The sequence below is a fragment of the Mobula birostris genome, chromosome 18, assembly GCF_030028105.1.
Source record: "Mobula birostris isolate sMobBir1 chromosome 18, sMobBir1.hap1, whole genome shotgun sequence".
In the NCBI taxonomy this organism is placed as follows: Eukaryota; Metazoa; Chordata; class Chondrichthyes; order Myliobatiformes; family Myliobatidae; genus Mobula; species Mobula birostris.
The window spans coordinates 59,852,631-59,875,705 of record NC_092387.1 but is presented as its reverse complement, the minus strand read 5'-3'; the positions used below and the strand labels follow the sequence as shown (position 1 = coordinate 59,875,705).

The following is a 23,075-nucleotide window of genomic DNA, read 5'->3' as shown; positions in this document are numbered from 1 at the left end:
AACTGATGTAAGCTTCACAAAGTAATTCTGCCATCAGTATATGGACTATTAAATGCATAATTCTAATTTAATGCTACATTGTTTACCTTGTGAATTGAACTGGTAAAGTACTCAATTTTATAATGTTATTTTATTAAAACAGCTAAGGATTTGTTTCGGGTTGCTAGCTTTTTAACAACAAAGGAACGATGAATTAACATTTATTTTCATTAATAAATTCTCTTTATCTTGGATAACCAAGGGTATAATTTAATCAGACATTTTATTCTTTGCATGCAGACTGCAGAGATTGGTGAAAGATCTTCTGAAGCAGCAGCAAGGACAGGATAGTGGGCCGTGGGCAAACAACAAGGTATTATCTCTTGACAGAACACTAGGAGAAATCAACCGTATTCTGGAAAAGCAGGTATTAGTACTTGTTACTTCATTTTGATTTGCGAAATCGATATAAACAGATGCTTGGTGACTTCTCAATACAGATATCATTCTCAAGGTCATTTATCACTGGAGTGACTTTTTGTGCAAGGCATTTTCCAAGATATTTGAACAATATGATTTTCAGGGCAACATTAACTCCTGTTTAGGAAAAACAGCAGAATGATTGGCCCTTTATACACATTTTTAAAAGGTAGGTGGAAAGGTGTACTTCAAATAAAATTGAAGCCTTCAGGGTTGGAGTGCTGTATCAGAGGGACTAGGACCGCTTGTATCCTTTGTTTCACAAAATCCTGGTTAAACCCTTCTGTACCAGATGCAGCGATTCATATCGACAGGTTCACTATACACCGTCAGGATAGGACCATTGAGTCTCTCAAAAGCAGAGAGGTGGAGGTGTATGCCTCAGGATCAACTCCTCTTGGTGCACAATGTATCAGTGTTGTCCTAATTCTGTTCACCAGACCTGGAATATCTCACAATTAAAGTGCTTTTCCATTTTACCAGCTGCAGGAGATTTCTATGATTATTCTGTTAGCGGTGTACATTCCACCTTAGGCCAATGTCAAATAGGCTCTAGATGATCTGAGCAATGGGATCAACATGCACGAAACAGCACATTCTGACACTCTCTCCATCATTTTGGGGAATTTTAACTAGCTTGGGAAAAAAAATCACTAAATAATTATCATCAACAAATCACTTGTACTATCAGAGGAAAGAACACACTTCAAGAATGCCTGCCATGCTAGTCCCCACCTTCACTTCGGAAAGTCTGATCACCTGGCTGTACTTCTAGTCCCTGAGTGTAGGCTGAGACTGAAGACTGCAGGACCAGCAGGGAGGACGAAGAAAGTATGGACTGCTTTGAATTGGTAGACTGGACTGTATTCAGGGAATCATCTTTGAATCTGGATGACTATGTCACAGTTGTTACCGGCTTCATTAAAACCTGTGTGGTGAGTGTGTGCCTATGAAAACTTGCTGTAAATTCCCAGACCAAAAGCGGTGGATAAACCAGGAGGTTCATCATCTGCCAAGGGCTAGTTCTATGGCATTTACAGTGGCATGCAAAAGTTTGGGCACTCCTGGTCAAAATTTCTGTTACTGTGAATAGTTAAGTAAGTAGAAGATGAACTGATTTCCAAAAGTCATAAAGTTAAAGATGAAACATTCTTTTCAACATTTTAAACAAGATTAGTGTATTATTCCCAGCTCTTGGCTTCATCCCTTCCCCACTGTCTTCTCCTATCATTTCGGGTCTCCCCCTCCCCTTCCCACTATCAAACCTCTTACTATCTCTTTTTTCCGTTAGTCCTGACAAAAGGTCCCGATCCAAAACGTCAACTGTAGTTCTTCCTATAGATGCTGCCTGAACTGCTGCATTCCACCAGTATTTTGTGTGTGAATTTCCAGCATCTGCAGATTTTCTCGTGTTAGTGTATTGTTTTTGTTTTGTACAATTTTAGAGTGGAAAAAAAGGAAAGGAGCACCATGCAAAAGTTTGGGCACCCAAAGAGATTTGAGCTCTTAGATAACTTTTACCAAGGTCTCAGACCTTAATTAGCTTGTTAGGGCTATGGCTTGTTCACAGTCATTGTTAAGAAAGGCCAGGTGATGCAAATTTCAAAGCTTTATAAATACCCTGACTCCTCAGACCTTGTCCCAACAATCAGCAGCCATGGGCTCCTCTAAGCAGCTGCCTAGCACTCTGAAAATTAGAATAAGTGATGCCCACAAAGCAGGAGAAGGCTATAAGAAGATAGCAAAGCGTTTTCAGGTAGCCATTTTCTCAGTTCGTAATGTAATTAAGAAATGGTAGTTAACAGGAATGGTGGAGGTCAAGTTGAGGTCTGGAAGGCCAAGAAAACTTTCTGAGAGAACTGCTCGTAAGATTGCTAGAAAGGAAAATCAAAACCCCCATTTGACTTGAAAAGACCATCAGGAAGATTTAGCAGACTCTGGAGTGGTCGTTCACTGTTCTACTGTGCAGCGACACCTGCACAAATATGACCTTCATGGAAGAGTCATCAGAAGAAAACCTTTCCTGCGTCCTCACCACAAAATTCAGCATCAGAAGTTTGCAGAGGAACATCTAAACAAGCCTGATGCATTTTGGAAACAAGTCCTGTGAACTGATGAAGTTAAAATAGAACGTTTTGGCCACAATGAGCAAAGGTATGTTTGGAGAAAAAAGGGTGCAGAATTTCATGAAAAGAACCCCTCTCCAACTGTTAAGCATGGGGGTAGATCGATCATGCTTTGGGCTTGTGTTCAGCCAGTGGCACTGAGAACATTTCACTGGTAGAGGGAAGAATGAATTCAATTAAGTACCAGCAAATTCTGGAAGCAAACATCACACCGTCTGTAAAAAAAAAATGAAGATGAAAAGAGGATGGTTTACAGGATAATGATCCTAAACACACCTCAGGATCCACAATGGACTACCTCAAGAGGCGCAAGCTGAAGGTTTTTACCATGGCCCTCACAGTTCCCCAACTTAAACATCATTGAAAATCTGTGGATAGACCTCAAAAGAGCAGTGCATGACGGCCCAAGAATTTCAGAGAACTAGGAGCCTTTTGCAAGGAAGAATGGGCGAAAATCCCCCAAACAAAAATTGAAAGACTCTTAGCTGGCTACAGAAAGCGTTTACAAGCTGTGATACTTGCCAAAGGGGGTGTTACTAAGTACTGACCATGCAGGGAGCCCAAACTTTTGCTTCGGGCCCTTTTCCTTTTTTGTTATTTTGAAACTGTAAAAGATGTAAATAAAAAAAGTAATCTTGCTTAAAATATTAAAGAAATGTGTCATCTTTAACCTTATGCCTTTGGAAATCAGGTCATCATCTACTCACTTAGCTATTCACAGTAACAGAAATTTTGACCAGGGGTGCCCAAACTTTTGCATGCCACTGTATGTCTGGTGACCCAGGTCTGTACAAGAAAACCAAACTTGCAGAGGGCTCTTTCAAGAGCAAAGAAACAATTGCAAGCAAGGTTGGAGGTGACATCGGATGCACGTTAACTCTGGCAGGGTTTACAGGACATTCCATCCTACAAAGTCAAATCCAATAGCATGAATGGCAGTGATGCTTCACTACCCAATGAGCTCAACGCCTTCTATGCCCACTTTGAAAGGGATAATATAATGTGAAGATCCCTGCTGCGCTGTGACCCTGTGATCTCTGTCTCAGAGGCTGATGTCAGCCTGTCTTTAAGGATGGTGAACCATCACAAGATGGTAGTACCTGGAAAGACTCTGAAAACTTGTGCCAACCAACTGCTGGGAGTATTCAAGGATATTTTCAACCTCTCACTGGTACAGTCAGAAGCTCCCACCTGCTTCAAAAAGGCAATAATTATACCAGTCCCTAAGAAGAGCAGTGTGAGCTGCCTTAATGACTATCGTCCAGTAGCATGCACATCTGCAGTGATGAAATGCTTTGAGAGGTTGGTCATAGCTGAGATGAACTCTTATCTCAGCAAGGACCTGGACCCACTGCAATTTGATTATCGCTCCACGAGGTCTAAGGCAGATGCAATCTCAGTGGCTTTTCTCACGGCCATAGATCACCTGGACAATACAAATATCTATGTCAGAATGTCATTCGTTGACTATAGCTCAGAGTTTAAAACCATCATTCCCACAGTCCTGATCGATAAGCTACAGAACTTGGGCCTCTACACCTCCCTCTGCAATTGGATCCTCAACTTCCTAACCGGAAGACCACAATCAGTGCAGATTGGTGATAATATCTCCTCCTCACTGACTATCAACACTGGCACACCCCAAGGGTGTGTGCTTAGCCAGCTGCTCTACTCCCTCTATATCCATGACTGTGCCACTAGGTGTATCTTCAGTACCATCTATAAGTTTGCTGATGATACAACCGTTATCAGCAGAATCTGAGATGGAGATGAGAGAGCGTACAGAGTGAGACATACCAGCTAGTTGAGTGGTGTTGCAGCAACAACCTTGCACTTAACGTCAGTATGACGAAGGGCTGATTTGGACTTCAGGAAGGTCAAGACGAGGGAACACAAGCCACTCTTCATAGAGGGATCAGAAGTGGAGAGCAAACAATTTCAAGTTCCTGGGTATCAAGGTCTCTGAGGATCTAACCTGGTCCCAACGTATTGATGTAGTCATAAAGAAGGCATGACAGTGACTATATTTCATTAGGAATTTGAAGAGATTTGGTTTGTCAACTATAACACTCGAAACTTTCTATACATATGCCATGGAGACCATTCTGACAGGCTGCATCACCGTCTGGTATGGAGGGGCTACTGCACAGGACCAAAAGAAGCTATAGAAAGTTGTAAGATTAGTCAGCTCCATCATGGTTACCAGCCTCCAAGACATCTTCAAGGAGCAGTGCCTCAGAAAGGCGACATCCATTGTTAAGGACCCCCATCACCCATGGTATGCCCTTTTCTCATTGTTACCATCAGGAAGGAGGCACAGAAGCCTGAAGGCACACAGTCTGCGATTCAGGAACTGCTTCTTCCCCTCTCCCATAAACACTACCTCACTTTTTAAAAAAATATGTATTATTTCTGTTTTTACATTATTTTAATCTGTTTAATATGCATATATGCTTACTGTAATTAACTTATGAATTTTCCTTTCTATGTTATTGTATTGTATTCCTCTGTATGTATTGCATTATACTGCTGCTGCTAAGTTAGCAAATTTCTCAACACGTGATGTAAAAAAAAGTTGATTCCGATTCATAATGTCCATACACTCAGCTTCATCTCCCACTAGTGAAGTCGACCAATTTGTATTATTTTTACTGTAATTCAATAAACATACCATTGCATAATACTCACACATGAATATGTACACTGTTGTTAATAATTTTATCTACTTTATCAAAAGTCACCAAATACAATTCATTTGCAGTGAAGCAGTTCCAAACCAAGATTTACTTATTGCATCAAATTCAAAATCATTGCATTCATCCATAATTCTCTTGTCATTTATGTACCATCAAAATGCTCTGTTGTTACTTGCCAAGGCATCTTCCAAACCTATCATCTCTACCACCAAAAATGGCAAGGAGAGCAGACTCATGAACATTTGCTTGATCTCCTTCATGCCACATACCATTTTGCTTTGAAAATGTATTACTTGTGTTTCATGGTGGCTGAGTCAAAATCCTGGAACTCCCTACCCTACATCACTATGGGACCACCTTCATCAGTAAATCTGCAATAATTAACACCACCTTCACAAAAACAGTAGGATGTGCAATAAATTTTGGAATTGTCAGTCACAGCCAGATCTAAAAACAACTGAATAGGAAAAAAAGTCTTTCATTCAATATTCTGTTCAGGGTGCATGGTTCTTTTGACCAATTTTCACTTTCTATTCCTTTGCCACCATACCTCTACCTCCACCAACCTCCCAACCTACTCAATGCTATACCAACTTTTTAGTTGCAAACTTTTGAAATTGTGTTCCAAATATCTCCAGTCCTTCATAAACAGAGCCTTCAAGAAAGCAACTTTTGGCTATCCTTTGGAATCCCTTTGTGCTTAACATGTTGTCCACTTTCCTTCATTGAATGTAATGGGACTTTACGTCAAAAAAGGTGCTTGATAAATGTAATATGTTGCTCCTGCTTCCATGGTGTTCTGGTTATCTTTCTCTGACTGGTTTGAAGCAGTTAAAGAACCTTGTTACAGGTACATTTCAGGGATGACTGTTAAGATTGTGATAGTGTGTGATATTCTATTAATGAACAAGATTATTTGATTATTTTCCTTCACATTAGGATACTCTTCAAAGATGTTAACAATCATGGTTTATTTTTAGAAGCAGTATTTTTGCCACCATGTAGCACACACTGCCTCTCAGCTAACTTAGTCATTCCATAGTATCTAGTTTCTGTAAGTAGTCAAATTAGAGGAACTGGTCAATTTTCAGCTGCAGGTCAGAAGAAAATGGTATGAAATGATTGCTGTCCTTGTTTCAATATATTTAAATGTTTTACCAATATAAAACATAATAAAGTTGTGACAAATTCAAGACTTTTAAAAATATTCTTTTGTTTGAATATCTTGTGGTATGTCTCCACTGTCTCCACTGTATCTCACAATTGCTGATAGTCCATAAAATTTCTCCTTTAATTCATATTGAGCACAATAGTAAAAGTGAATTATAATTAAAATTCCTCTACTGTGTGTTGAAATTGCATGAGTGACCCAATGTTGATAATATTACAGAGAGTGACTCTTAAGCGAGACAGTGATTGAGTTTGTAGATTTTGGTAAGGGTTATATGAACACTGGATTCTGAAGAACAAGGGAATGTTTGTACTTGACTCCCATCTCAAATGTTATTTATATTTTTTAAAATTCTGATTATTGTAGATAATATTTTAATAATAGTAAATTTAATACTGCAATTCATGAAAAGCAGCCTGACATCTGATGGGAGAATACAGAAATCCATTATTAAGGATGTGGTAAGGGACACTTGAAGATGCAGTGCATGGTTAGATAGAATCTGCCTGCTTTCATGAAAGGGAACTTGATTTGGAAAATTTAATTCCTGATTTTGAAGTTGAGACTGGTAAGTGGATGAAAGGATCCGGTAAATGTAGTATATATAGATTTTCAAAAGGAGCTTGTTAATGTTGTACTAAAGAGTTGTTAATTACACAGATAAGGCTCACGGAGGAGTGATACAATAGCATAGGACTTGAGTTCAGTTCTGCTGCATTCTGTAAGGAGTTTGTACATTCTGCTCATGTCCACTTGGGGTTCCTCCCACCTTCCAAAGATGTAAGGGTTTGTCAGTTACATGGACGTAATAGAGCATATCGAGTTTGTTGGGCTGGAAGGGCCTGTTACCACGGCTGGCACAGATTTGAGGAAGGCCATCACCTTCATCAAAGAGGGAGCCAGGCCTTTCGTAACCAAACAACCAAAGCCCAATCTGCTGCTAACGGCCAGGTCCTGGGAGATGAGGGTCGATGTGGGAAGGAGGTTGCAGTTCCCGGATGTGGTGCACACAACCCTATGCCCGGACATTGTACTGTGGTCAACAGAAGACAAGAAAATAATTCTGGTCGAGTTGACTGTGCCATGGGAGGAGGGATGGGAAGAGGCCCACGACAGAAAGGCCTTGAAGTACCAGCCCTTACTGCAGGAGTGTAAAGACAAGGGATGACAGGCATGGTTGTTCCCTGTGGAGATCAGCTGCAGAGGTTTCTCAGCCAAATCAGCATGGCGGTTGTTGTCAGATCTGGACCTGGACGAAAGGAGCAAAAAACAAGCAGCTCGTAGGATGGGGGAAGAGGCAGAATGAGCTTCTAGTTGGATTTGGAGTAGGCGAGAAGAGGGGAGCTGGAAGCCAGGAGCAGACAGGCAGTGATTTGGCCGCCACTGCCAGCCCACCAACTGGAGAATGTCGTGGTTAAGGGTCGAAACACTCAGTGAGGGTTAGGAACCACCTGGCTGAAGGCTACGGTTACCTTATAAGGTAACTGGAGAATGCACCCTAACAGATGTATGTAACAAGTGTAGTTCTCAATAAAGTAAAAACTAAATAAAAGAATTGTGGGTAGAGGATTAGTTAATGGACAGAAAGCAGGTAGGTAGTGTAGCTTCATAAACCATAATGTTACTTCATAAGCTATAATGTCAGTTATCAAAGGAATTATTGCTTGGGCAACACACACAAAATGCTGGAGGAACTCAACAGGCCAGGCAGCATCTAGGAAAAGAGTACAGTCGATATTTCGGGCCCCTCACTTACTTGCCAATAATAAAAACTAACTTAGATTAAGGTTCTGTCTATAATCTATCTTTACTGATGATAAAGAACTAAATGGGGAAGGAAAATTTGAGAAAGGCACAAAGAGGTTGGGTAAGGTTTGGAGACTGATTCAATGAATGAGCAAGAAAAGGACAAATGGAGTGAGCTTGGAAGGATTCCTCTCAGCAGCAAGTAATGAATTTTTAGAATTCTGTGTCCTAAAGAGTTGTATTCCAAAAGTTGAGTTTTAAAAGGCTCTAATCAATGGACTCCAAGAAAGCTAGGAAGAATAGAGGGAGAGAGTAGAGTTGAGCAAAAAATGGTAAATGGGACACAGAGCTTTTATTTCTTAAGTAGAACCCAAAAAGTGTTATATTCTGTTGCTGTTTTATTTGTATTGGCTGATGCAGAACAAATGAAGGTAGCCATCTGGAGTTGAGATTTTCTTCAGAAATAATTATCAATTTATATATTAATGCTATTGGCAATTCTGGTGCCTGACCGCAAATTTCACAAATATGTGATGAACTTGCACCAAACTCCAGAAAATCATCTTGTGGTAGATATTATTGACTGAAATAATTTGGCACCTGTTTACTGCTATTTAATATTTATTTATTTTCTATAGACGCCATATGTCTACGGGGCCTTTCTTTCGGGGTGCACACATATGGCAAGCTTTTCTGTATTTAAACATTCCTTTAAAAAATCTTTTTTTAGATGTAGACATGTGACTAGTTTGAAACAGTACTTTGGGAATGTTTGTTTTAACAAAAAAGCAAGCGGAGGGGCAAAATTTAAGCAATGAGACAAGATGTGGGAACTGAATGCTGTGTTAGCAGTAATGAGAAAAGGAAGAGGAGGTGCTTTAAAATATGAACATGACAGAAGTGATGCTGTAGAGCATTTAAGGCCAGAGGCAGGTACAACTGAACAAATGCTTGGAAGACTTTGAAGGTGCTATGGAGGTTTAAATTTAATTATGTTGGGTAACAAGAAACAACTGAAGGTCAGTGGTTGCAGAAGAAATGGCAAAACTTGGATGACTACATTGTTAAAAGTTGTGGTCAGTGAGTGGTTGGAGAATACGTGGTTAGTTGGAGGAATGTTCAAATTCCTCCGCATAGAGATGCCAAAAGCATGAAATAAGGTTAGAGTAGAGGTGAAGAATGTTAGATTGGTAGAAATGGGTAGTGTTAGATAGTACAATTCAGTAAGTCAAACAGAATGTCAGGGTTTAATTATGAGATTATAGCCAACGAGTGTGATGGAATCAATGACATGAGCAAAATTTAAAGCAAGTTCTGATGCTGTTAAATTGTCCCAGAGTTCAGTTAAAGGAAGCAACCTGAAATTGTGTTGTTTAATGCTTTTTTATAACTGAGGCAACCACATTCCCAGATTGCACAGTTTGCTTTGATGTACAACCAACACCATATAATCTGACCTGATAATTTCTTTTGCTTTGAAAACAAACAAAACTCCACCTCTTGACATCATATACAATCACCAACTGTTTCTTCTCCATGCAAGCAGCAGTGGTTAATTCTGTTTGAAAGATTAACATTTTCAAACCATCAGCCAATAATTCCCTTGCTAACTTATGAACCCAGACACATCTTACATGTCAATGAGCCTGGGATAGAATCCTGATAGTGTCAATCATTGACTGATGGGCGGCAACAGACTCTCTTAATTGAATTTCCCTGGAGAGGGTTAAAAAAAATCTTGAGATGGAGAGGGTGGAGCATTTGAGAAACTGCTTTCTATCAAAGCTGTCAAATTGTGTGAGAGCTTGTTACACAGATGTACATTTACTAATGACTTGCTGGTTTGAAGATATCTGCCTCAGTGAGATCAAAATAGATGGCATCTCCCATTCACTAATGTTTCTGCATTTAAAAATAGGAATACAAGTACTTTTGGCTATTCAGAATCAGAATCAGGTTTAATATCACCGGCATATGTAGTGAAATTTGTAAACTTAGTGACAGCAGTACAATGCAATGCATGATAAATATAGAAAAAAACTGAAGTACAGTAAGTATATATGTATATTAAATAGTTAAATTAGATAAGTAGTACAAAATCAGAAATAAAAAGTAGTGAGGTAGTGTTCATGGGTTCAATCTCCATTTTGATATCGGAAGAAGCAGAGGGGAAAAAGCTGTTCCTGAATCACTGACTGTGTGCCTTCAGGCTTCTGCATCTCCTTCCTGATGGTAACAATGAGAAGAGGGCATGTCCTGGGTGGTGGGGGCCCTTAATGATGGACACCACCTTTTTGAGACATCGCTTCTTGAAAGTGTCTTGGATATTACAGAGGCTAGTACTAATTTTACAACTCTCTGCAGCTTACTTCAATCCTGTGCAATAGCACCCCCCCCCACCCCATACCAGACAGTGATGCAGCCAGTTAGAATGCTGTCCACGGTACATCTGTAGAAATCTTTGAGCGTTTTTGGTGATAGGAGGTAGCAAGTAGGAATAAAAGGGGCCTTTTCTGGTTGGCTGACAGTGACTGAAGGTGTTCTTCAGGGGTCATTATTGGGACGCTACCTTTCACATTGTTTGTCAGTGATTCGGATAATGGAATTATGGCTTTGTGGCAAAGTTTGCAGATGATACAAAGATTGGTGGAGAAATGGGTGTGATTGCAACAGGGCTTAGACAGATTGGAAGAATGGGCAAAAAAGTGGCAGATGGAATGCAGTGTTGGAAAAAGAATGATAATGCATTTTGATGAAAGGAACAATAGTGTAGACTATTTTCTAAATGGGGAGAAGGTGCAGAGGGACTTGGAAATCCTTGTGCAAGACTCCCAGAAGGTTAATTTACCGGTTGAGTCTGTGGTAAAGAAGCCAAATACAATGTTGGCATTTATTTCAAAGGGAATCTCAAGATTCAGGGGAGAAGATTTAGGACGGAGATAAGGAAAAACCGTTTTTCCCAGAGAGTGATGAATCTGTGGAATTCTCTGCCCAGGGAAGCAGTTGAAGTTTCTTTACTAAATATATTTAAGATACAGTTAGATAGGTTTTTACATAGTAAGGGAATTAAGGGTTATGGGGAAAAGGCAGGTAGATGGAGCTGAGTTCACGGACAGATCAGCCGTGATCTTATTGAATGGCGGGGCAGGTTCGATGGGCCGGATGGCCTACTCCTGCTCCTATTTCTTATGTCCTTATGTTTTTATGAATATAATATTAAAAACAAGGAGATAATGCTGAGCCTTTCAAAGACACTAGTCAGGCCGCACTGGAGTATTGTAAACAGTTTTGGGCCCCATATCTCAGAAAGGATATGTTGTCATTGGAGAGTCCAAAGGAAGATCACGAGGATGATTCTGGGATTGAAGCAGTTAACATATGACGGACATTTGGCAGCTTGGGCTTGTACTCACTGGAATTTAGACAAATGCGGTGGGATCTCATTGAATCCTACCGAATGTTGAAAGGACTAAATAGGGTGGATGTGGAGAGGATGTTTCCTGTGATAGGGGGGTATCCAGAACCAGAGGGCACAGTCTTAAAATTGGTGGGAAATATTTTAGAATGGAGGTTAGGAGGATTTTTTTTTTAGCCAGAGAGTCATGAATCTGCTCTGCCACAGACTGCGGTGGAAGCCAAGTCCGTGCGTATATTTAAGGCAGAAGTTATCTTTTCTTGATTGGTCAGGGCATCAAGGGATATGGTGAGAGGGCAGGTATATGGGGTTGAGTGGGGTCCGGGATCAGCCATGATGGAATGGCAGAGCAGACTTGATGGACTGAATGGCCTAATTTTGCTCCTATGTTTTATGGTCTCATGATAAACCAAATCTCCTTAAAATCCTAATGAAATATAGCCGCTGTCTTGCCGCCTTTATAGCTGCATCGATGTTGGGACCAGGTTAGGTCCTCGGAGATCTTGACAACCAAAGAACTTGAAATTACTCACTCTCTCCACTTCTGATCCCTCTAGGAGGATTGGTTGTGTTCCCTCATCTTACACTTTCTGAAGTCCACAATAAGCTCTTTGGTCTTACTGATGTTGAGTGCAAGGTTGTAGCTATTAATGGTGCATCAACAAAATAACTCATCAGAATATGAGGTTACAGTCAGATCTCTAATATTTTCCAATTTGTACCGTCTTGCTGACCTTTACCACCTTTTCCAACGGTCACTCATTCGCAGTCAGTATCATCAGCTACACCCGGGGATAGATAAAGTAAAGCCAGCAGGGATACGGTCCTATTTCTCCCCATTTATTACCATCACTGCACCCCCTGCTGCACACCTCCATGATCATAAAGGATATATTTTTTTTAACTGCATTTAATGTATGCCTTTCCAAAAACAATCCAACATAAGTTCCTGTGTAAGCCCATTGCCATACCCTTCTTGCCTCTTTTATCACTGTCATCTTATCATCTCTACTCATTGCATGTACTGGATGCTGTTCCACCACTGGTTGACTGGTCCTTTTCTTTACCTTCAAAGTTACTTAGGTCTTGGTCTATCCTCTTGTTCTTGGTGATCCCTGTCAGCTGTTCACCCCTTTAAGTTCCTCTGAAACAAGCTTGTAATTTGTTCTTTGCACAACCATCAGTGTCTTCGCAATTTCTCATTGTGTCTTGATCAATGGAACTCTCACCTACCATCTCCACTTCTCTGACTGCTTTTGAAAGCTTTGTGAACATTCTCTTTGATCATGTTTTTTTCACATACAAAGCCGCCTTATGCCTGTGTCTGTTGCTGTCAGTGAAAAATATCAAAATTGAAAATATCGTAATGACATTAAACCACTGTTGTTTCTTTACCTGAGATTACTAAAATTTCCTATAATTATTAAGTTTTGTTACACATTAAAATAACTGTGGTAGTTTAACTTACAGTTGGACAAGATCTTTGCCTCATTGTGCCCTTAAGGCATTTGTATCCATTCTTTTTGATTTTGTGTCTCTTCTGCTAAAGTGTGCAGTTGTAAGACAAATTGGACTTCACAGTGATTCTTCCTATCCTCCATAATGTCAGGTACCTGACTGATACTTGCTTTATGAGCTTTCTCAGACAGAAAAAACAAAGATTGGGGTAGATAACAGCAGGTTCGGCTGTTCTACACTGTTTCTCTACCACAGAGCTGTATTAGATCACTTTGCAGACAATGAATGCCCTTCTGGCACAGGGGGAATAGAGAATAAAGGAAAAGGTTTGGAAAAATGTAAAAGCATACTGAAAGCAAAGCGACTCAAATGAGGAAGATGTGTTAGTGTTGTCAGTTCCAGATGGCATGAATGGCTAAAAAAGCAAGGGGTTGTGAAATATTGTGAATTGAGGAAAGAAGGTTCAGGTTAGAATTGGATGAGCAGAGCAGAGATGGAGTTTAGGGCTGGAGTGGGATAGGAGCAGAAAGTTTGGGAAAACATTTAATTGGGGTAGGGGAAATATGCTATTAGGCAGGAACTTGGGAACATAAATTGGGAGCAGATGTTCTCAAGGAAATGCACAGCAGAAATGTGGCAGATGTTCAGGGAACATTTGCATGGCATTCTCCATAGGTATGTTCCATTGAGGCAAGGAAAGGATGGTAGAGTAAAATAATCATGGTGTACAATGGATGTAGATAATCTAGTTAAGAAAAGAAAAGCTTACGAAAGATTCAAGAAACCAGTTACTGTTAAAGCTCTAGAAAATTACAAGGGTGCCAGGAAGGAGCTCACGAAATGAAATTAGGAGAGCTAGAAGGGACCATGAAAAGGCCTTGGCGAGCAGGATTAAGGAAAACCCCAAGGCATTCTACAAGTATGTGAAGAGCAAAAGGATAAGCTGTGTGAGAATAAGACCAATCAGGAGTGAGAGTGGAAACATGTGCATGGAGCTGGAGGAGGAAGCAGGGATACTTAATGAATACTTAGCTTCTGTATTCACCAGGGAAAAGGACCTTGGCAGTTGTGAGGATGACTTAAAGTGGACTGAAACACTCCGAGTGTATAGACATTAAGAAACAGGATGTGCTGGAGCTTTTGAAAGGTATTAAGTTGGATAAGTCACCAGGACCCGATGAGATATGCCCCAGGCTACTGGGGGAAGTGAGGGAGGGGATTGCTGAGCCTTTGACGATGATCTTTGCATCATCAATAGGGACAGGAGAAGTACCAGAAGATTGGAAGGTTGCAAATCAGAAGATTGGAAGGTTGTAAATCAGAAGATTGGAAGGTTGTTCAAGAAAGGGAGTAGAAATAATCCAAGAAATTACAGACCAGTAAATCTTTCTTCAGTGGAGGGCAAGTTGTCTGAGAAGATCTTAAAAGGCAGGACTTATGAGCATTTGGAGAGACATAATCTGATTAGGGACAGTCAGCATGGCTTTATCAAGGGCAGGCCATGCCTTATGAACCTGATTAAATTCTTTGAGGATGTAACAAAACACATTGATTAACGTAGAGCAGTGGATGTAGTGTATATGGATTTTTGTAAGGCATTTGATAAGGTTCCCCATGTGAGGCTCATTCAGAAAGTAATGAGGTATGGGATCCATGGAGACCTTGTTTGGTGGCTCCAGAATTGGCTTGACCACAGAAGCCAAAAAGTAGTTGTGGATAGTTTGTATTCTGGATGGAGGACGGTGACTATTGGTGTTCCACAGGGATCTGTTCTGGGATCCCTCCTCTTTGTGATTTTTATAAATGACCTGGATGAGGAAGTAGAAGGGTGGATTAGTAAGCTTGCACAAAAGTTGGGGGTGTTGTGGATAGTCTGGAGGGTTGTCAAAGGTTACAGTGGGATATCGATAGGATGCAGAACCGGGCTGACAAGTAGCAGCTGGAGTTCAATCCAAATAAGTGTGAAGTGGTTCATTTCAGTAGGTCAGATTTGAAGACAGAATATAATATTAATGGACTCTTGGTAGTGTGGAGGATCAGCAGGACCTTGGGGTCCATGGCCATAGGACACTCAAAGCTGCTGCGCAGGTTAACAGTGTTGTTAAGAAGGTGTATGGTGTGCTGGCCTTCAACTGTGGTATTGAGTTCAAGAGCCATGAAGTAATGTTACAGCTATATAAGTCCTTAGTTAAACTCCACTTGGAGTACTGTGTTCAGTTCTGGTCACCTCATTACAGGAAGGATGTGGATGCTATAGAGAGAGTGCAGAAGAGATTTACAAAGATGTCTGGATTGGAGAGCATGCCTTATGAGAATAGGTTGAGTGATCTTGGCCTTTTCTCCTTGGAGCAACGGAGGATGAGAGGTGACCTGATAGAGGTATATAAGATAATGAGAGGCATTGATAGTGTGGATAGCCAGAGGCTTTTTCCCAAGGCTGAAATGACTAACACGAGGGGGCATAGTTTTAAGGTGTTTGGAAGTAGGTACAAGGGGATGTTAGAGGTAAGTTTTTCCACACATGGAGTGGTGGATGCGTGGAATGCTCTGCCAGTACATGTGGCAGAGGCGGATACAATAAGGTCTTTTAAGAGATTCTTAGATAGGTACATGGAGCTTAGCAAATAGAAGGCTATGCGCTAGGGAAATTCTAGGCCGTTTCTAGAGTAGGTTACATGGTCGGTAATATTGTGGGCTGAAGGGCTTGTAATATGCTGTAGATTTTCTATGTTCTATGAGATCATTAAGGTAAGGCTGTTGTGAAAATTTGAAAACAAGGACAAGAATGTAAATACGTATAATGTGACACTCTTAGAAAAGTGGAGGAAAAAAATTTGCAGAAATGAAGAGAAGAAAAGAATTTTAACAAAATTCATGACATATGCCTCCTGGAGATATTAATTCTGATTCTGTCTTTTTCTGCCCTTGTATTGTATAAGGATGGTATCAAGTTTCGCCCACTTAACTGTGGTTGTACCCAGTTCTCTCCCAGCTTTTCTTCCTATCCACAAACATAATTGAATAATTGTTCTAAAGAGAGCTGTAGAACTGCCACCCCACAGTGGAAAATGATAGAATGCCAGAGCATTATGTTATCTTGTCCAACTTTGATATGTAGTAAATATTTTAATCTTGAATATTATGAATATTTGAAAAATTAAAAATAACGACAGGTTCAAGTAGAAAAAGAAAAGAATAAGGTGGGAGCCAATTTGAAAGTAGCAAGGTCACACAAGAAGTATGGAGACTATGACCAGATAATTTTGCATTGTACTTGTACCTCACTCAGCTTGATCTCCTCAAGCAGCATTGATTGAAGTTTAAAAAAAACTCAACTGTTTGAAAGCAAACTAGTAATATTTGCACTGGCTTTGATTGTGAGGAGTATCTTCTGCATTTTTTAAGATTTTACTTCTATCTCTGAATATATATTTAACACTTTAAATCCCTAGAACATATTTACAAAGCTTATGATTTTAATGTTTGAAGAAGGCTTTGTCCTGAGAGCAAGGATACTTTCCAATATTTCAGTTACTTTCTTACATCAAATAACAATCTTTGCACATCTTTCTTTAATTAGTCAGCCCGAGTTAAGTCTTAAACAAAGGTATTATACAGAAATTAAACACAAATTGCTGGAAGCATTCAGCAGTTCAGGCAGCATTCATGGAAAGAGACACAGGTTGGAGATTTTTAACTAAAACTGAGTGAGGGAAAACAAGTACAGAAAAAGTGAGGAAAATATGGGTAGGACAAAGAGAATATCTCTGATAAAGCAAATATCAGGCTATACTGTTAGAATGTAGGACAGTACACCACAGGAACAAGCCCTTCAGCCAATAATGTTGTGCCAAACTTATTAGACTATTAAGTAAATTCCGAACCAAACCAATCCCTTCTGCCAGATTATGTTCAGAGCCACCCCTTCCTTCATTGCATATTTGTTGTCATATAAGAGCTTCTTAAAAGCCTCGGTCGAAGGGCCTCCACTACCACCCCCGGAAGCACATTCCACCCTCTGGTCTTCTTACTTGAGAAAAACATACACTGGAAAAAGGATCCGTCTAGTCCAGTGGTATTTATACCCTCATAGTTTGTCCCTCCTGATTGGATATATATTGGATTTGGAGGCTGTGCGGAGAGAGTTCACCATGTTGATTCCAAAGGTGAGGTGGTTAGCCTCTGAGAGTGATTGAGTCACCTGGGACTATACTCACTGGAATTCAGAAGAGTGAAATCTTGTGCCTTGCATCATTTTGTATATTTCTATAAATAAAATAGATGGAAGGAGCTTGATTTTACTGTTAGGTGAGACTAGAACTAGTGTACAATGTTCAAGATTCAGGGAGTAGATTTAGGAAGGAAATACGGAGGATCTGCTTTTCCCAGAGAGAAGTGAATCCGTTGAATTGTCTACCCAGGGAGGCAGTAGAGGCTACGTCATTAAAAACATTTAAGACACAGTTAGATAGATTTTTGCATAGTAGGGGAATTAAGGGTTTTGGGGAAAAGACATGTAGGTGGAGTTGAGTCCACAGCCAAGGCAGCCACGATCTATTGAATAGTGGGGTAAGCTCAATGGGCCAGATGGCCGATTCTTGCTGCTATTTCTTATGTTCTTAAGTCCTTAAAGCTGCAATGTGTTCACATGTGAGATTAGCACTATGTCCCAAGATGACTTTTGTCCTCATTAGAATAATACAAGACACCATCGACTGACACGGTTTCGGGCCAGTAAAAGTTTAAGATGTGAACTGATTGGTGTCCCTCACTCCTCATCCATATTGTAACATCAATAATAATAATAATAATAATCCAAAAATATTGTTTGTTAGACTTTTGTGGGAAAAAAAATCTTAAGTGATAAAAAAAGCTCCTTCAGTTTGTATGTGCAAAGGAATAGGTAAATGTGGAATGAATTAATGGAATGCTAAATTTATAACAATCTATTGTATTTATAAAATTAAATTTTGATAAATATAGGTGACTAATAATTGGCGCATTTTGAATCAGAATCAGATTTATTATCACCAGCATGTGTCATGAAATTTTTTAATTTAGGAACAGCAGTTCAATGTAATACGTAATATAGAAGGAAACAAATAAATTACGGTATATGTATATTGAATAGATTAAAAATTGTGCAAAAGCAGAAATAATATATATTTAAAAAGTGAGGTAGTGTTCATGGGATCAATGTCCATTTAGTAGTAGGATGGCAGAGGGGAAGAAGCTGTTCCTGAATCGCTGAGTGTGTGCCTTCAAGCTTCTGTACCTCCTACCTGATGGTAACAGTGAGAAAAGGGCATGCCCTGGGTGCTGGGGGTCCTTAACAATGAACGCTGCCTTTCTGAAACACTGCTCCTTGAAGATGTCCTGGGTACTTTGTAGGCTAGTGCCCAAGATGGAGCTGATTAAATATATGACCCTCTGCAGCTGCTTTCGGTCCTGTGCAGTAGCCCCCTCCCCCTCATACTAGACAGTGATGCAGCTTGTCAGAATGCTCTCCATGGTACATCTATAGAAGTTTTTGATTGTTTTTGTTGACATACCAAATCTCTTCAAACTCCTAATGAAGTATAGTCGCCGTCTTGCCTTCTTTATAGCTGCATCGATATGTTGGGACCAGGTTAGGTCCTCAGAGATTTTGATACCCAGGAACTTGAATTGTTCACTTTCTCTACTTCTGACCCCTCTATGAGGATTGGTATGTGTTCCTTCATTTTACCTTTCCAGAAGTCCACAATCAGCTCTTTGGTCTTACTAACGTTGAGAGCAATGTTGTTGCTGTGACACCACTCCACTGATTGGTATGTCTTGCTCTTGTACACCCTCTTGTCTCCATATGTGATTCTACCAATAGTGGTTGTATCATCAGCAAATTTATGGATGGCATTTGAGCTACAGTATTTTGATTTTGTCTTATCAGATTTCTGCCTGGCTACCAACTAAATTTATTTTTAAAAATTTCTTTAACGGAACTATCCGAAGATAATTGTCAAACTCTGGTCATAAATTCTGAAAGAAGGTGCCAATAACCAGCCATTTTGATGTTATTTTGACATCCTTCAGATGACTATTCACTGAGTCTCTTCTGGCAGGTTTAGGTCCAATTGCACTCACCCCAGCCCATCAGTTGCATTTATCCTTAATTTGTCAGTCAGTAGTGATTGATTTCATGGATGGAAGTAAATTTTCAGCAGGCATTCAATGACTCCTGGTTTACAGTTTTCTTGTTATAGTTTGTGATTAAAAGTTATCCATCCATCAGTTTGTCCATCCTGTTGGGGCAGTCTTTCATTGATTTTATTTTCTTTCTTGTATTTACTGTGAATGCCTGCAAGAAAATGGATCTCAGGGCTGTATATGGTGACATATATGCACTTTGATAATAAATTTACTTTGCATATAAATCAAAAATAACAGTAATAGCTTGTCACTTTTATTAATTTATTGTACAAAATTTCATTAAGTGTTTATGAAATCATGGATCTCAGAGGAATAAGTACCTAACTGACTGATACCACTGTCATATAACTGAACATGGCTTTGTAAAAAACAGCTTTAAAAAAATTCGAATTCAGAAATAAAATCTTACTCACCAGTTAATGCATTTTTCAGGGTCTAATGAAACAAGTTTACAAAAGGATTAGATATTTGAAGCAAATAGTAATAAAGAATTTTTTAAGTAAAGGTAAACAAATTCGGTTTTGGTCTGTTTTGACAACGTTTCTCTGGTGATAGCAAACACTTTATTGTTTGTTTATGAGTTATCTTTCTTCTTAGACAGGCTCTTGGGTGTTGAGATTGACTTGCTTCCACACTACAGTCCTGAGGTTCTGAGATTATCAAAGAGCCCTGTGTGGGATCCTCAGAACCTGCTCTATTTGTGGCATGTAGACCTTGAAGGAGCAGATGCCTCGCTTGTTTTGAACGTTATGTGCTCCTTTGGTTGTTTGAATGTGGCTTCCACTAGATCAGTTGTAGAGACTTGAGCTGCTCACTTCCTTTCTGGATCGACAAGTTAACTGTATTATAATATGTAACTTCTGTCTTCTCTGGACGTTCAAGTGATCGACATGGCAAAACTCAAAGTCCATGGAGCTTTTCCTGATGGTTCTCTACCAGCTTGAGAAATCCTGTGTTGGGGATTTCTATGACTAGGTGAAAGGGTTCCATATTTTCCTTGGAGATATTTCAGGTATCCCTGTATTAGTTTCACTCTGCTGTGAGTGAATAGAGTGCTTGCTTTGCAAATCTCATCAAGCATTCATGTGATGTGGCCTGTCAATCAATGCTGGTTGAATGGGATTCTCGTGTAAATGCTAGGAATGTTGGTGTGGGAAAGAATGCTGCCATTGATTTGCATATCTCACCACTGGATCCAGAAAATATTGTGGAAACAGTTTAACTTCTGCTGTGTCTTCAGGTATTTGTTTAAACTATGTGTGCATTTATGCATGTGTGATTAAATTCTACTCTTCAAAAACAGTTGTGCTCAATATTTTAAGTATGGCAGATTCTGTTTAATGGGCACAGCTGCTTATTTGGGACAATTCTTAAAGAACAAGAACTAATCAAAAAATAGCTGGGATTCTCTTCATTTATTTGGGACTCTATGCCACTTAATTGGGTCAAGAAATTGTTGCCAAAGTTTTGTGCTTGGGATAGATTAGCAGAAGCCCAAACATTCATACACTTCATAAAGAAATCAACAATGACTTGGAGTTCAGCCTCTCTTCTGAATGATAACATGCACAAGCATTACCTGAGTTCTTAAAAAATTGATGACTGAGCTTGAGGTAGTCGTACAACAGCTTCCCATTCATTACTTAGATTAACTCCACTGCTGTGGATAGATTTTTGGAATGAGGGAGATTGAGAAGATGTTTGATGAGTCAACACATTTGTGCTTGGCCCCAATCTCCACTAAGATTAAGTCTGTGGTGGACCTGTAGGTAATAGTTTAGATGTCATGTAGATTTGGCATGACTTTCTGAACAGAAGCCAACTTTGTAAAGGATTCTTCATAATCTGCTATGGTTAGTGAAAAGGTGCTTTTAAGTTTAAAAAAAAAAGATGCTGGCAAATGCGGGCTTCTCTGACAAAAGTACACCAAGACTAGCTTAAAAAGTTTCAATACACTTGTGCATATATGTACTTGTTTTAAGGTGGGGGCTTATATGGGAGGCAGGGTTTGAGGGTCGGCACAACATTGTGGGCCAAAGGGCCTGTACTGTGCTGTACTATTCTATGGTTCTATGGTACTTGTGCACATTACAATAAATTTTCACTTCCATGAGAGCAGCAAGATGTAATGTAATACCTGTCCTGTGTCAGGATGAGAACCAATGACTGCTAGACTGACCACTTATAATCCCATCTAGTTTCTCCATCCACCTGGCCTCAGGACAGTGATGACAATAGAAATGCACCTGCAGGAAATTAAGTGTCAAAGAGTTCAAGGACCCTGCATTAAAAAAAGGCTCCATGTAGTCAGTGCCTCACAACCAGATGACACCCAACAAACAGAAGCTGCAGACTGCTTGGTCTATCTTGAGGTCACCATAATTAGCAGCTATGAAGAGACACTTGGCTTCTTCAGCAGAAAACACCAGGACTTTTCTCATTGTTACCATCAGGTAGGAGGTACAGAAGCTTGAAGGCGCTCGCTCAGCGATTTTGACTTTGATTAGAATAACAGAATCTGAATTGTAGTTACAGTGGCATATGCCCACTGTCATAGGGACAAAATATTACAAAGAAATCTCCTCAACCTGCAAGTGCAAGGACGTCATCTGCCAAGCGATACAATGGATGGGATCTTCACCAAACAGAGTAACAGAGAATAAAAGGCAGTACTACAACCTGACCAGATAATCGCAAATGACCACGTTCTTCCACAAGGTGGCACACAGTGGTTAATTAGGAATTCTGCAATGGGGAGAAGAACAGTAAAATTCATTACAGGATATTTCTGTGATGAGTAAATGGTAATTGTCTCCACTCCTCACCAACCCACTAGCATCTCTCATCAGCTGACTGCAATTCTGTTGATATGTTTTCTCCTGAATGGCATACTCTATTGTAGTTTTCTTATGCCAGCAATGATGAAAAATGATCAACAATTTTACATACTATTTTTTCAAGTCAATGAAAATTACTTACTTTCCACATTAAAGGTAATGCAAGGCTTCAGTAGTGAAGGTTGTGAGCTTGAGAAATTAATTAATTTGTACTTCGTTCTAAATATTTTTATATTTATTATAGCAGCCACGAATAGCTCCCTAGAGATTTGATTATTTCCTGATAGATCTCTCTTCTCCATTTGCAACCTCTTCTCTGGCTGTATATGTCTCTCCTCCCTATTACTCCCCCACCTCACTCTACCCCTCTATTATGTTTCCTTATTCCTCTCCATCCCCCCGTCCCGACTCTCCTTTATCAACGGCCACTCCTATATTCCTGCTCACCTTTCCCATTTCCACTTTCCCTCTTCCTCACTCTCATTCTTTTTACAATGCAGTCCCTCTTTCCACTACTTTCACATGCTCTCTGTCTGTCTCTCACTCGCTCTGCCCCTCTCGCTCGCTCTGTCTCTGTCTCACTCACTCAGTCTCAAACACTGTTACCCTCCGGTGCTTCACTCATGAATTCAGAGAGGGAGAACAAAAGTGTGCCTCTAGGTGTGTATTTATGGAGAATTTTTTAATGTATAATTTTTAACAAATAGCAAATTCTGAAATTAAATGTCAACTTCTATTTACTATAAAAATTTAAGTTTTGTTTGAAATTATTATCGCTATATCTTGTTGGCTGTGCAGCTGTTTCTGGCATTCATTCAATGGATCTGGGAATGCTTGGAGTAAGCTACACTCACAACAAGCTGGAGGAACTCAGCAGGTCGGGCAGCATCCATGGAAAAGATCGGTCGACGTTTCGGGCCGGAGACGTCGACCAATCTTTTCCACGGATGCTGCCCGACCTGCTGAGTTCCTCCAGCT

The 23,075-nt window shown here is 39.9% G+C and overlaps 1 protein-coding gene across 6 annotated transcripts in view; it reads left to right on the top strand.

Moving 5' to 3' along the window:
* The window catches only part of scaper (S-phase cyclin A-associated protein in the ER), a 351,667-nt gene that overhangs the window by 178,973 nt on the left and 149,619 nt on the right, over positions 1–23,075 (top strand). For 5 of the 6 annotated variants that reach the window (XM_072282778.1, XM_072282779.1, XM_072282776.1 and 2 more), the window contains one exon: positions 280–406. In XM_072282778.1, the coding sequence (XP_072138879.1) occupies positions 280–406 (127 nt within the window). The remainder of the gene's footprint in view (positions 1–279; positions 407–23,075) is intronic. The other variant, XM_072282777.1, reaches the window with a different exon arrangement.